We start from the raw sequence: 13,473 nt of genomic DNA on the forward strand, positions 1-13,473 counted from the left end.
GTAGGATATTACATCTCCCTTCTTTTGTAATAAACAATGAACATACTAACACGCCTAACAGTGGCTCATAAACAAATACCAGAGGTAATAACAGGTAAGTAAGCTTTTCAGACATATCCTATAAGTAAAAGGTAGGTTATCAACAGGTAGGTTATCAACAGGTAACTTCAGTGTTCACTTTACATACATGTTTCCTTTTTTTTTTTTTTTTTTTTTTTTTTTTAAACGCTACACTTTAATATCACAGGTCCATCACTTGTCTCGGCTTCACCAGACGCCCAGACCTAGTGTGGGCATATGGCGCTGGCCCATCACTGGCAAGGCCCCCAGTGTTAGTGGTGTCCGTAGGTAGGTTCTCAGACACCGGAGTGTCTGGCCTGTCACTCATTACAGCTGTGTGTTCTGGTGTAGGTTCCTTGGTCGGTAGGAGGTGGCGGCGGTTGCGGCGGTAGGTCTGACCCTCACTAGTGCTGATGTGGTACGATCTGTCAGTATGTGCCGGTTGCATGATGGTTGCAGGTCTCCACAGTCCATTATCCTGCCGGTAACGTATATTGTCCCCAGCCTGCAGAGTCGACAGCGGCCTGGCGCTCCGGTTGTAGTACCGGCGTTGCTGGTGTTGCATGTGTTCCCGCCTCCTTCTGGCGGCGGTTGGGCTGATGACCTGGGGTTGTAGTTGCGCTGCTGTGGTAGGAAGGATGGATCTCAGCCTGCGGCTGTTGAGCAGCTGGGCCGGTGATTTGAAACCGTCCACTGGAGTGTTCCGGTATTCCAGTAGGCTGAGGTACGGGTCCTTCTTTTCTGCCCGTGCCTTGTCCAGTATAATCTAGGCTGTCTGGACAGTTTTTTCTGCGAGCCCATTGCTTTGGGGGTAGTGCGGGCTTGTCGTTGTGTGTTTGAAATCCCATGTGTTTGCAAAGTTCTTAAAGTCCTGTGAGCTGTATTGTGGGCCATTATCCGAGATCACCTTCTCGGGGATGCCATTACGGGAGAACATGGCTTTCAGTTTTCGGATTACCGCTGATGAAGTAGTGGAATACAGCCTCTCGATCTCGAAGTACCTGCTGTAGTAATCCACCGATACAACATAGTCTTCTCCATTCCATGCAAACAGGTCAGTTGCAATGACCTGCCATGGTCTGTCGGGGATTTCATGAGATAGCATTGGCTCTTTTGGGTTTGACTTCCTGTGTTGCAGGCAGATGGTGCACTTTTCCACCATGGCCTCTATTTCTCTCCCCATTCCTGGCCAGAAAAGGATGTCTCTCGCTCGTAGTTTGCTCTTTTCCATGCCTAGGTGCGGAGTGTGTATTGCTGTAAGCATGCTGGCTTGGAGAGAGTGTGGGACTATGATCTTTTCCCCTTTGAATAGGATTCCGTCCATCTCTGATATTTCATCCCTGTGGTTCCAGTATTCGGCAGTGGTGGGTGAGCATTTCTTCCTGGTTTCAGGCCACCCAGACAGTACAGACTCTTTCAGCATGGTGAGCTGAGGATCCTGTTCAGTGGCTGTTCTGATGTCTGTAAGCTTTCTGTCGCTCACAGGGAGGTTGCTGATAACCGTGTGGACTTGCGTATCCATGCCCTCACTCAGAGTGTGGTCGTTGCAGGCTAATGACTTCCTGGAGAGTGTGTCTGCGACAGGGATGTGTTTACCTGGGCGGTGGATGATGGTGATGTCATACTTCTGCGGCTGCAGGATCATCCGTTGTAAGCGTGGTGGGGCCGCTGCGAGGGGCTTTCTCATAATTGATTCCAACGGCTTGTGATCGGACTCGACGACAACCTGGCGCCCGTAGACATACTGGTGAAAACGCTTACATCCAAAGAGAACAGCGAACAGTTCCTTCTCAATTTGAGCATAGTTTTCTTCTGTGGCTGTGAGTGATTTTGAAGCGTAGGCGACGGGCTTTTCTTCTTGCAGGAGCACAGCCCCCAAACCACTTTTAGACGCGTCGACCTGGAGCCTCAGCTCCTTGCTTGGGTCAAAGTAGGTGAGCACAGGTCCTGGCTCCCGTGTGATGAGGTCCTTCATTTGCTGGAAGGCGGAGTTGTGTGTTTCATCCCACACAAATTCGCTGCTTTGCTTCAGTAACTGGCGGAGGGGTGCGTTTATTTCAGACAGACTTGGGGCAAATCGAGCCAGGTAGTTCACCATCCCCATAATGGTCTCCAGTTCGGCTTTGTTCTGGGGTGGCTCCATCTCTTTTACAGCTTTCACCTTGTCAGGTTCTGGCTTGATACCTTCTCGTGTGAGCCTGTGTCCAAAGTATTTGACCTCTGTGACACAGATCCTGCTCTTCTCGGGGTTGAGCCGTACACCTCTCTCTCTGGTCCTCTCCAGCATGGCCCGCAGGTTAGCGTCGTGTTCCTCTCTGGTTCGCCCGTAGACCAGGATATCGTCAACTATTGCAGCGACGCCTTTCAGGCCCTCATACGTCTCGTCTATTTTTCTCTGAAACTCATCCTGGGCTGATACGATGCCGAAAGGAAGGCGGAGGAACCTGTATCGGCCGAACACAGTGTTGAACGTCGTAAGCATGGATGAATCCTCGGTTAGTTTAATGGCCCAATAGCCTGACCTTGCGTCCATGACGCTGAAAAACTGTGCGCCTGCCAGTCTTGGGGTGACATCCTCCAGAGTGGGGAGTGGGTAGTGAGGTCTTTTTATAGCTTTGTTTAGCTCGCGGAGATCTAGGCATACTCTCAGTTTACCTGTATGTGGCTTCTCTACTACCACCAGTGCATTCACCCAGTCTGTAGGCTCGGTCACTTTCGCGATGATTTCGGCCCCTTCCATCTCATCGAGCTCGTCCTTCAGGCGGCTGCGGAGGGTGAACGGGATTCTCCGTGGTGGGCACACGACGGGTGTGGCTGTGGGGTCCAGGCGTATGCTGCATTCACCTGGGAACTGTCCAACGCCCTGGAACACATCTGCAAATTCCTCCCTCACATCACAGCCTTCTGTTTGAGTTGCATTTACAGACAAAACTAGTTAAATGAGGTCCATATCAATACATGCTCTAAGTCCTAATACAGGTGGAGCTTTGGTGGTGACTATGTAGAACTCCAGTGTCATAGCAGTTCCTTTGTATTTACAGCTTAGGTTGCATGTCCCTTTTACATCAAGTGGCTCACCACCATATCCTGTGAGGCGGCGGGTTGTGGGCTTCATGTCTGCCTTGCTAAACAGTTTGTGAAATCTTTGAGCTGGGATTATGTTGACTTGGGCACCGGTATCTAACTTGAATTTGACTTTGTGATTTTTCTGTCCAATTTCCATCTCAGCAATGGCCACATCATTGTCTGTGCCTTTTGAAATTGTGTCAATGTATAGTGTCTCCTGTTCGTCTGTATCGCTGTCTTGGGCGTTAGCGCCCTCTACTGCATGCACTGGCTTGGCCCTGCGTTGCTGCTGAGATCTGCATACCTGGGCGAAATGATCAAAATGTTTGCACTTGTTGCATTGTCGGCCCCTAGCTGGGCAGTCCTGACGGTCACTGTGTTGTTCTCTTCCACAATTCCCACACGTTTTGCCATGTGGTCTGGCTCTGTCTCCACTGCTTGAATATTTCCCCCCTTGACTGTAGTTAGCGCTGTATTTTGGCGCCTCTCTGTGCATCTTGGCGCGGCCCACAGCGTGTATGTCGTGGCTATCAACGTTAGCTGGTGCTCGACTGTTCATGGCTTTCATTTGTCCCTGGGCTAGCTCATGCGAGCGTGCAATGTCTATTGCTTTGATCAGATCTAGCGTAGCTCCATGACTGAGTAGTTTCTCACGTACCTTATGAGAGTTCGTTGCGAAAACTATCCGGTCCCTAACCATCTGGTCCGATTCAGCATAGCCATGGTCCTTGACCAGCAACTTCAAATCCCCGACGAATTGCTCAAATGGCTCGCCAGAGCCTTGCATTCTTTCTTGAAACTTGTATCTTGCAAAAATGGGGTTCGCTTTTGGGGTCACATATTCCTCAAACTTGACGTAGTACGTCTCCAACAATTTAGCCTGATCTTCCGTGAGTGTCCAAGTGTTAAAAATGCCCCGACCTTTGTCTCCGACCCACAGTAGAAGGTAACTGCATTTATCCTCCTCGCTCACGGCTTTCAGTGGGCCGGTGAACATTAGCTTCACATGCTGCTTGAACCTTCTCCACGACTCCGGTAAATTAGCAGATTCCCAGTCCAAAGTTGGGCTCTGAACACCAGAGGAATGCATCCCGACTGAATGGTAAGCGTTGAGTTCTTAATAACTCTGACACCATGTAATATTCTTATGTTGTAGCAGTTAAATGACGGGACCGATTTAACATGACGGGTACTTTATTCGAGCGTCCATTTCCTTGTGCCCACAAAACGATACATCCCGCGCCTCACCCTTCACATATGCAAATGAGGTGTCATCTGACCAATCACAGTAACCCATCTATCTGTAGGATATTACAACCCCCACCCTCCTCCTTGACCCGCATCGCTCCTCCTCATTTGCATTATAGCTACAAACACCAAAACAGCGCATTTGGGGGAAGCTCAATGTGCGACTGGCTCGGAGTGGCTGTAACTCTGCACCACGGCTGAATTTCGGGAACGTCTTTGAAGCCCTGTCTAACCTAACGTTACATAATATGAATAATATTATGATGCGACGCCACATAACTGGCCATAAACTTTGTCTTGTAGCCCCTCAGATACAAAATGCATCACCAAGCACCAGCCATGACCCCACAGGTCTAGAGTGCGCAGGTAGGATTGCTCATTAAGTGAATGTTATTAGAATTAATATAATGAGAATACTGTGTTAGTTGCCCACTAATACCTTTAGGCTATTAAATACATAAAATAGCATGTCATGGGACCTTTAAGCACATTACGCTTGCGGGTAAAAACGACCAAATATTTTATCGGAAGTGCCTTTCGTTTAGACGGTGATGGCGTTTTTGATGCTTAAAAAAGCAAAAATCTGAAACTACCCTCCAGAGTGGAAAACTTGAATACGCTCCGCACACTGCCATGACGCATAACTCTGCTCACGTCGCGTACGCGTTTACGTCACACAGAGCGCCAGTACAGGGAAATAAAACATGTTGGATTATTTCCATGCGTCGGACCGTCAAGATGCTCTGGCAGCTCTAATACATTTACAGGAGTCTTTCCACGATATGTACAGATAGTATTACTGAAAAGAGAAGGATCTGTAATTATGTTTTGGTTTTCGCTGCGCAGATAAGAGAAGATTCAGCGCATGCGCTCAGACAAGTGTGATAGTGTATCACAGCACAGCACCACCTAGCCATCTGACATGCATACCCAATCTAAAAACACTTGTCACCGTATGCACGCAGATTTCCCCCCGAAAACGCTCGTTTAAACGCGGTATAAAGTGAAGACGCGACGCCACTTTTGTGTCTTCTGTTCAGACCCTCATCATGTAGCCTAGGCTAACCGGTTTACTTCTAAAACCAACATGACCGTGTGCATCACATTAAAGAAACAGCTTTTTGGTTCATGCCAAAAAAGGCTTGCGCCACTGCCTAATATTTTTGCCAATGCTGCTTTATGCCTCATGAAGAAATGTATAATTTTATGTATATTTCTGAATATACCCAGAATAATGTTAAGTCTGAAAATAATCCAACCACTTTGCCCATAATATTTGTAGCCTTTCAATGATGAACCCATTGTGATGTTATATACGAAGGATAGCTTATTGTCCTGAAGAGGACAATGGTTGGGAAGTTTGTAGGTCCAGGATTATTACACATAAAAGGAACCTTTCAGGACATTTTCTTCAGTAAAATTTGATTTCTCCCTTTGTACATTTACTGACTAAACTCCAACCGATCAGAGTAGCTGGGCACATGGAACCCCTGTCAGTCAACATTAAATGGGACGTCCCAAAGTAGCAACAGACATCACTTGCTAATAACGGAAGACAGAAAGTGAGTCTTTTCATTTTTTTATTGAAGCAATTGAAAGAAACCTTTAAGCCTTGACTGCGAACTTGCGCACAGCATAAATAAGGTCCTTGCGCTGCTGCTTCTTGGTCCTCAGACTCTGCTCACTTTTGGTGAGCTCGCGTCGCAGAGCACGGGTCTTCTTGGGTCTAAGGTCCAGGGGCTTGTACTTCTTGCCCTACAGAAGGAACACAATTTTGGTCAACAGAAATCAATCAATTCCTGCTGGATCAATGAGTTATACAGTGCAGGTATAAACCTTTTACATATAATTTAAAGGGGCTAAGAATCAGGCTGTACAAGACTAAAATGTTTCACATTTAACCAGAGAATATAAAGGATTTGTAGGCCTTTAAAAGATAGACATATAGTGGTCCTCTCTGATCTCAGTCTTTTGGTAAGCGGTTATTCATCAGAGAAACATCAGCTCAAAAGTATCATCTCAGACCAGAAGCAACATCTTTACTAGCATTGTTGGAGCCATCTTCAGACCCGTGCTTCATTCTCACCTTGTAGAACTTCCTCAGGTTCTCCTTCTGTGTCTGGTTGATGACGGTGAGGACTCTGGCGATGGATTTTCGGACAACACGGCTGAAAGAAACAAGGCAGGTTAGAATTTCATAGTCTACCATCATCATCACTTTTTCCCTCTTGGCACACTAGTTGCCTTGGGTGCTCCCGTCTGAAGATATTGTCGAGCTATCGCAGTGGGCAGCCAGTGCCCGGGGAGCAGGTTTCAGGTGTCTTTGCTGGAGGACACCTCATCCGTGGATGAGGACGTAGGAGAGTGCTGTACAACTACTCGCCACGTCCACATTTTTGGGTAGCGGTCGGGACTCAAGCCGCCAACCTCCGGTTACCGGTCCAACTCCTTAACTAGTAGGCCACTGATGCCCCATCCACTCATTAACCCATCTGGGATACAATGACCAGCATACCCTTAAACAAAAAAATCACATTAAACGAGTACGCCGAACATTACACGGTTATGTTCCTTCTTCACAAAATACTTTCCCTGATCTTTCCCACATGTTAAGTAAAACTCCAGAAGGTTTGCAGTCATCAAGTGATAATCAGTTCGGACACCAACAGTCCAAGAGAGCTGTTTGAAGACAGTGTGAAACAGTAGTCACTGCCGTTGAGCCAAGAAGACATCCTATGACTTCGGCAAACATCTGTGTGGGTTGAGGAACATGGCAAACTGATTTTAATAAAACCATACATTTTATAAGCCAATAACCATTTGTCATCTTGGTCTCAGTCTTTTGGTAAGCGGTTATTCATCAGAGAAATATCAGCTCATAAGTATCATCCCAGACCAGATGCCAAAACAGAAACTCAGGTTCAATCCGTCAATCAACCGCCAATCAATTATACCCCTAAACAGACACTTACATCTTGGAGAGCTTGGAGGCTGCTCCACCGGTGACCTTGGCGACGCGGAGCTGGGACAGCTCGTTCTTCAGGTCGTCCAGCTGCTTCAGCAGCTCCTCCTTCTTCTTGCCCCGCAGATCTCGAGCCTTGATCTTTGCCTAAGGATAAAACGTCAAAGTGTTAGAAAGTACAGTACCTTTATAAGACAACCAAAATAAATTAAGGCGTGAATTGGAAGGGTAGTTTTAAAAATAAACCACTGTTCATCTCTGGTCTCAGTCTTTTGGTAAGCGGTTATTCATCAGAGAAACATCAGCTCAAAAGTATCATCTCAGACCAAATCCCAGAAGTGGATCTATATTTTCCGTTTTGTAACACACGACGCACACGTACACTATATTTAACCAACAAGTACTGTTCCGAGTTGTGATTTAGCGACATTAGGCCTAAAAATGCTTCTCAGGCAGTGAGCCCCCAATGGTTCGGTAAAACAGCTTTAAAAAACGATCCATCCGAACCAAAGCAGCGGTCCAGCTAAACATCAGAAGGCTCTCATTAACGCAGTTAATATGACAATATAATACCTAGTTTATGCACGTAATTATATTATAGTCAATATACAAATTATGCGGTTCATCCGCATGGCTTTATGTATCGGCTGCACACGGCCCACAGACCGATACACGACCGCGTGGATACGACTGATTAACGTTCAAAACCCAAATTCTACGGAGCTAGTCGAGCTAAATACACATAATTGACGAGCTAACAATCTGAGGCGAAAAATGTATGACAAACTACGGCGTTTTGATTTACGAATAACATGTAAATTAGCCGTTTTTCCGAGGAGATATTTCACTCACCATGTTACTCCTCGCTGCCCTGTTGGAAAGACCGGATGTAGTGCGCGGCGAGAAGAAGTAGCTTCCGGCAAGGGCGGGGCTTATCTCCTCCAGAAAAAGCTCCCCCTCGCGTCACGGAGGACCTAATAGTCATAATACCAATACAGCACATCATTATAAACATCAATGAGTGTTACAAATCAAGAATGCCAAACCAATGAGGACATTTGTTTTCATGGAGCATTAAATTGAAAAGTGGAGGAAAATACATGAAATAGAGAGTACCCTTAACTCTAATGAGTGCATGTGTCACGGAAAATATGAATGTGTTTAATTAAGTCAAGTTCACGAAAACTCATACATCTTTTATTAATAAATGAGAAAGATTGTGCTGACAGATATTGTTAAATTGAAACATGAAAATCTGTAGTGATTGTACAGTATTTGCTGAGATTCCAACACACAGAAGACAGTGAAAGCAAGTCACAGAAGTGCATCACTCTTGTTTGTTGACAGTATGTAAATCCTTGGGTGAAATACCAGCCATTTCTAGCTTAAACTTTTATTTTACCGTTTCATATGTAAAGACTCTACATCCCCCTTCATCGATATCTCGGTCGATTGAAAACCTACCGCTTCAATCCTATTGCAAGCATGCTGAACCACTGTACATATCATTTTTTGCATAAAGTTTTTTTTATTTTTTATATCTTTGAGAAGAGAGCTGGTTCTATCCCAGAGAGAGAGAGAGAGAGAGAGAGAGAGAGAGAGAGAGAGAGAGAGAGAGAGAGAGAGAGAGAGAGAGAGAGAGAGAGAGAGAGAGAGAGAGAGAGAGAGAGAGAGACACACCCACCCCTTAGGAGCGCCATCAGGAGGCATGCAGATATTGTGGCGCTTTCATCAAAACAACATCACTCTGGTACACAGATCACAGCATTGTAATACAGTACAAACATCATAGCACTGTGGTAACAGGACTATAAATACTGAGGCGATCATATCGTGTCCACTCCTCACTTATAAAGTTCTGAATGCAAATTAACATTTCCATATGTATAAATATCATACCTAATGTATATAATATGTGGAATGTCAGTTCCTCTACAGCGACACAAGGCAGGTCAAGGTATGTGCATGTCCTCTGATCAACCTTTACCCTTCATTCACCAGCACCACCAACCGGTAACCACCAGTTCCCACAGGTCTGAGTCGTGTAGGCCCTGGAAGCCCTGCAGGATGAGTCTTCAAGCGGACCTTGTCAGCTTTGTACAGACAACAGGTTTGGAGGGGGTTGGAAGGCCCAGTAAGTGTCATGTTTTGATTCTGGATGGAACCCAGTGCCCAGCCCTAACCCCCAGAGTTTAGAGCAAACGCCTGGTAAGCCCTGTATCTAACACCTGTCCCTGGAAGCCCCTCCCCTCGGCCCAGCAAGACACACCTCCTTGTCTCTCTGGCCCTGTAACTAGGTCCTAATATCAAACCCCTTTCCTAAACCTGGTTCCCAATCATTCTTCCATAGATGCCCTTGTCCACTCGTCACCTGAAAGTAAAAAACAATCCAAAGCTTCACAAGAGATAATAAATAGTTCTGTTTGTCTCCTGATCACTCTGAAGAAACTCCAAAAAAGCTCCATTATCTTGATATAAAAAAGCAGAAAAAGTAAAGGAACATTTGAAAGCAGAGTTGGAAACAGATTAAAGCTCAGTCATCATGGTGGTGTCCAGGTTCTCTTCATCAGCTCCATTGTGCAGCAGCTCCAGAGATAGAAGGTCGGATGCTCCCTTTAGGAGAGGGCTTGGATCCAAACCAGGACATCTAGCAAAAGATCACATGAAATATCAGCTTCACAATATCTTTATTACTCCTAGGAATATTAGGGGACCAATAACCCAAAGTAATCATTGTATCTGAGAGGGCAATATTCTGGGTCGAAATGTGTTCCCAAAGTGTAAGCGCTGCACCAAACACAAAATAGGAAACACCTGTTTGATAAGGTCTACGTTACACCAGATCTCATGGTTGGTCTACGTTACACCAGATCTCCTTGGCCCAGTTTTTCAAAAGAAATCCAGTGGGATTTCGGATCACGGATTGAATAAAATCTTGGAAATGGGTTTTTCAAAGCTAAAGAGAAATTACGAACTAAAATCAGATCATGTAATCCGATTTTAAATTTGATCTGGATCAAAACTGCCCTTTGGGTTATTCAAAACTTTGAACTCGGTTGGGGTTCTATTTGATAAAAAAAAAAGGATTACCTGTTCCCATCGGAAGGTTGATTCAGTTGGTTATCCTGAAATTTAATATTTGGATCACAGTGATCCAATCCAATGCCGTTCAAAAACGGCAAAAAAGTAAGATGGATCAGGTGATCCTGGATAGCAATCCGGATCAATTTGATCCAGATTATAAAAAACAAAAAACTGGGCCCTGGTTGGTCTGCGTTACACCAGATCTCCTGGTTGGTCTACGTTACATCAGATCTCCTGGTTGGTCTATGTTACACCAGATCTCCTGGTTGGTCTATGTTACACCAGATCCTCTGGTTGTTCTACGATACAACAGATCTCCTGGTTGGTCTACGTTACACCAATTGTTACGTAGACGGTAGACCGGATGTTCATATGTATGTTACTCCAGACATTGTGTTTGGACTGAAAGTTAGTTACTCTTAAACGTTCACAAAACACTTAAGAGAAAGAGTCACTAAGAGGCCTTGGAGATGTTCTTGTGGAGGTAAACCCTGCTATGTGGGTTCGCTGCCCACCTTGTACTCTAGTGTCTTCTTCAACAAGTCCTCCTCCTCTCGCGTGAAGTTGAGCAGAACGGAGACGGCTCGGATCAGATGGAAGGCCTGAGGATCAGAGAAACATCATCACCTTGAGGAGTCAGCCAGAGTGGTCACATCAACCTATCACACACTGAGCAATCAAACACATAAACCCAAATTATGCTCCTAAAAAGGTGGATCTCTATGTCCCCATTTTTGGAGCAGAGGTCCACATAAGCTACGTCACCCTCATCAGTTAGGCTTAAAATGCACACTCCACTGAGACGGCTCTACTCGCATTGACTGAGTCACTCAGTTCTGCCAGAGCCTCGTCCCTCTCATTCTCCTCGACCCGTCTGCGGCGTTCAGCACCGTGAACCACCAGATCCTCCTCGCCACTCTCGCCGAACTTGCCTTTGCTGACTCTGCGCTATCCTGGTTCACATCCTACCTGACGAATCGCACCTCTCAGGCAAATTGAATGGCTCCTTGTCCAAACTCTGCACTCTTGACACTGGCGTCCCTCAAGGCTCTGTACTGGGACACCTTCTGTTCTCCCTACATACTAGATCATTATGCTCTGTTAACACATAACACGTTTCTTCCTATCACTGCCACCCTGACAACTACTGCTTTGACTACTGCAAGCTCCTGGGTAGACTCCCTGCGTCCGTGTTCAAACCTATGCAGCATATCCAGAACGCTGCCGCACGCCTCCTGTTCAATCTACCTAAATTCTCCCATGTGACCCCCCTCTTCTGGCACCTCCACTGGCTCCCTGTAGGAGCTTGCATCAGGTTCAAGAAGATGGTACGCCATCACTACGGGCAAGCAAAGTTCGATCATCAAAGTCACAACTCTTTTTTTCTGTTTTGGCCCAGTGGTGGAACGAGCTCCCTGCCGATGTCAGGACCGCAGAGTGGCTCACAAGCTTCCGCAAGAGACTCAAGACTCAATTGTTCAGAGTTCACCTGGACTCTTCAAAGCCACCCCCTCCTACCCCTCCAACTCACTTATTCAATGATGTACGTCCTGGTACTTAATGTACGCAGTTATTGTATGTTTTACGTCCTGGCACTTAAAGATAGTACTTAGTATCATGTAGCATCTTATCCTAGCTTTGAGGAGAATGGGTTAACCTAGCGATTGTTCGTACTTGGCCCTTAGTTCTATGAAAAACCTTACTGTACACACAGCGATATATTGTTTGTCTTTCTTCTGACAAATTCATTTATTGTACTTTGCTTTGAATACATTTACTACAATATGCCCTAAATGTAAATGTAACAATTAAAAATAAATATTTTTCTCATTTAAAAAAGGAAATTTCATTATCAAATCCATAACAACCAGAACTTTGGATAAACTCCATCTTAAAAAATAAGGGCATATATATTTTTTTTAATTGAGGCAAATGCTTGAGTTTCTGTTTTTTACTTGTTTGTTAACTCCATTTCAAATCTTAACAGTCTTGACCAATTTGATCAACAATATCAAAACATTGTATCTACTTAAATGCTTTGATGATGCTTTGATATCTCCCATCTTTTTCTTTCGCTCTTATATCCCATACCCCTGCATTCTCTGGAGTCTGTCCATACTTGAATATAAGCTGATGCTGATTGCCCTGTTGAATTTAATTTTTTGTTAGTTCACCTCCATTTGTTTGTGTTTCTCACTCACTAACTTGTAAAAATGCTTGTCGGGTATTTGGATTTGATTGGCTGAGTAGCATCACATTTACAATGCAATTGGTCTCCGAGATTCCTGGGCCGCTAAACCATTGCCGTGATGGCTAGAAAGTGATCCATTAGAACTAGAATCACTCAGTCAAAGTGTAATAATTCTCATTAATTTATGCGTCATAGGTTGGGCTCTGGATAGGATGCCGTCTTGGTCCAGACCCGGGCAGAGGATTACTGTACGTCCACACCAGGAGCGACCAAAGCGTCAAAGACGCTTTGGTCGCTCACAAAGTTTCGCTGCGAATTTTTCTGTTCGCTTTGGTCGCTCAAGTCGCTCATGACGTACAATTCAATTATGCAGACGCATTTAAAGGAGCCGTATGCGTTTAGTAGGCCCTACAGACAGCCATATCAAATAGTGAACTCTCCCATACACCTTGGCCATATTGCCGAGACGGTTTTGCTTGTTCGATAAAGTGCTTCGACAACAAGTAGGACAGTGATTCCCCCCAATACAAAAAAAATCCTAAAATGTAGGCTAATTACAACCGAGAACAAAAAACCCTGCGTGCTGTAGTAGTTAAAATATGTTTCACTGATCTGGATCTGCAAATCATGATCTGCACTCATTCGTCGCATTCAAAACAAATAGACATTCGCGCACATGGCTAATTTGCATACGCGCACAGGACTGGTTGGCTCCGCAAGGCAAATAATGGAACATATCGATCTATCTAGGCTTTTCTGTCTATCTATCTATCAACGCGTGTCTAGTTTTAATGTGATGTATTGTGTGTATGTCCAGTCAGACTTGTTCTGTGTGGTAGGCTACTGTCCTGTGTGGGCCGAA

At 45.2% G+C, this 13,473-nt stretch overlaps 2 protein-coding genes across 5 annotated transcripts in view; both read right to left on the reverse strand.

Annotated features, from left to right (window-relative positions):
• Positions 1–5,937: 5,937 nt before the first annotated feature.
• Positions 5,938–8,305, reverse strand: rpl35 (ribosomal protein L35). The gene is made up of 4 exons (XM_030358160.1): positions 8,189–8,305; positions 7,347–7,483; positions 6,461–6,542; positions 5,938–6,129 (listed from the first exon to the last, which is right to left on the reverse strand). Exons 1-4 carry the CDS (start codon positions 8,189–8,191, stop codon positions 5,980–5,982), a joined length of 372 nt encoding a protein of 123 aa, XP_030214020.1. The 5' UTR covers positions 8,192–8,305; the 3' UTR covers positions 5,938–5,979.
• Positions 8,306–8,517: 212 nt separating this feature from the next.
• Positions 8,518–13,473, reverse strand: part of golga1 (golgin A1) — a 49,142-nt gene continuing 44,186 nt past the window's right edge. For all 4 annotated transcript variants that reach the window (XM_030358157.1, XM_030358155.1, XM_030358156.1 and 1 more), the window contains 2 exons: positions 10,936–11,022; positions 8,518–9,983 (listed from right to left, as the gene is read on the reverse strand). In XM_030358157.1, coding sequence (XP_030214017.1) covers positions 9,903–9,983; positions 10,936–11,022 — 168 coding nt within the window. In that variant the 3' untranslated portion in view covers positions 8,518–9,902. The remainder of the gene's footprint in view (positions 9,984–10,935; positions 11,023–13,473) is intronic.

Source organism: Gadus morhua, chromosome 6 (genome assembly GCF_902167405.1).
Source record: "Gadus morhua chromosome 6, gadMor3.0, whole genome shotgun sequence".
Lineage (NCBI taxonomy): Eukaryota > Metazoa > Chordata > Actinopteri > Gadiformes > Gadidae > Gadus > Gadus morhua.

Excerpts from the sequence above, each read along its gene's own strand:
- rpl35 (XM_030358160.1), bottom strand. Across the intron at positions 6,543-7,346 it reads GCCTCCAAGCTCTCCAAGAT|CCGTGTTGTCCGAAAATCCA; the intron begins GTAAGTGTCTGT and ends TGTTTCTTTCAG. Across the intron at positions 6,130-6,460 it reads ACCTGAGGAAGTTCTACAAG|GGCAAGAAGTACAAGCCCCT; the intron begins GTGAGAATGAAG and ends TTCCTTCTGTAG.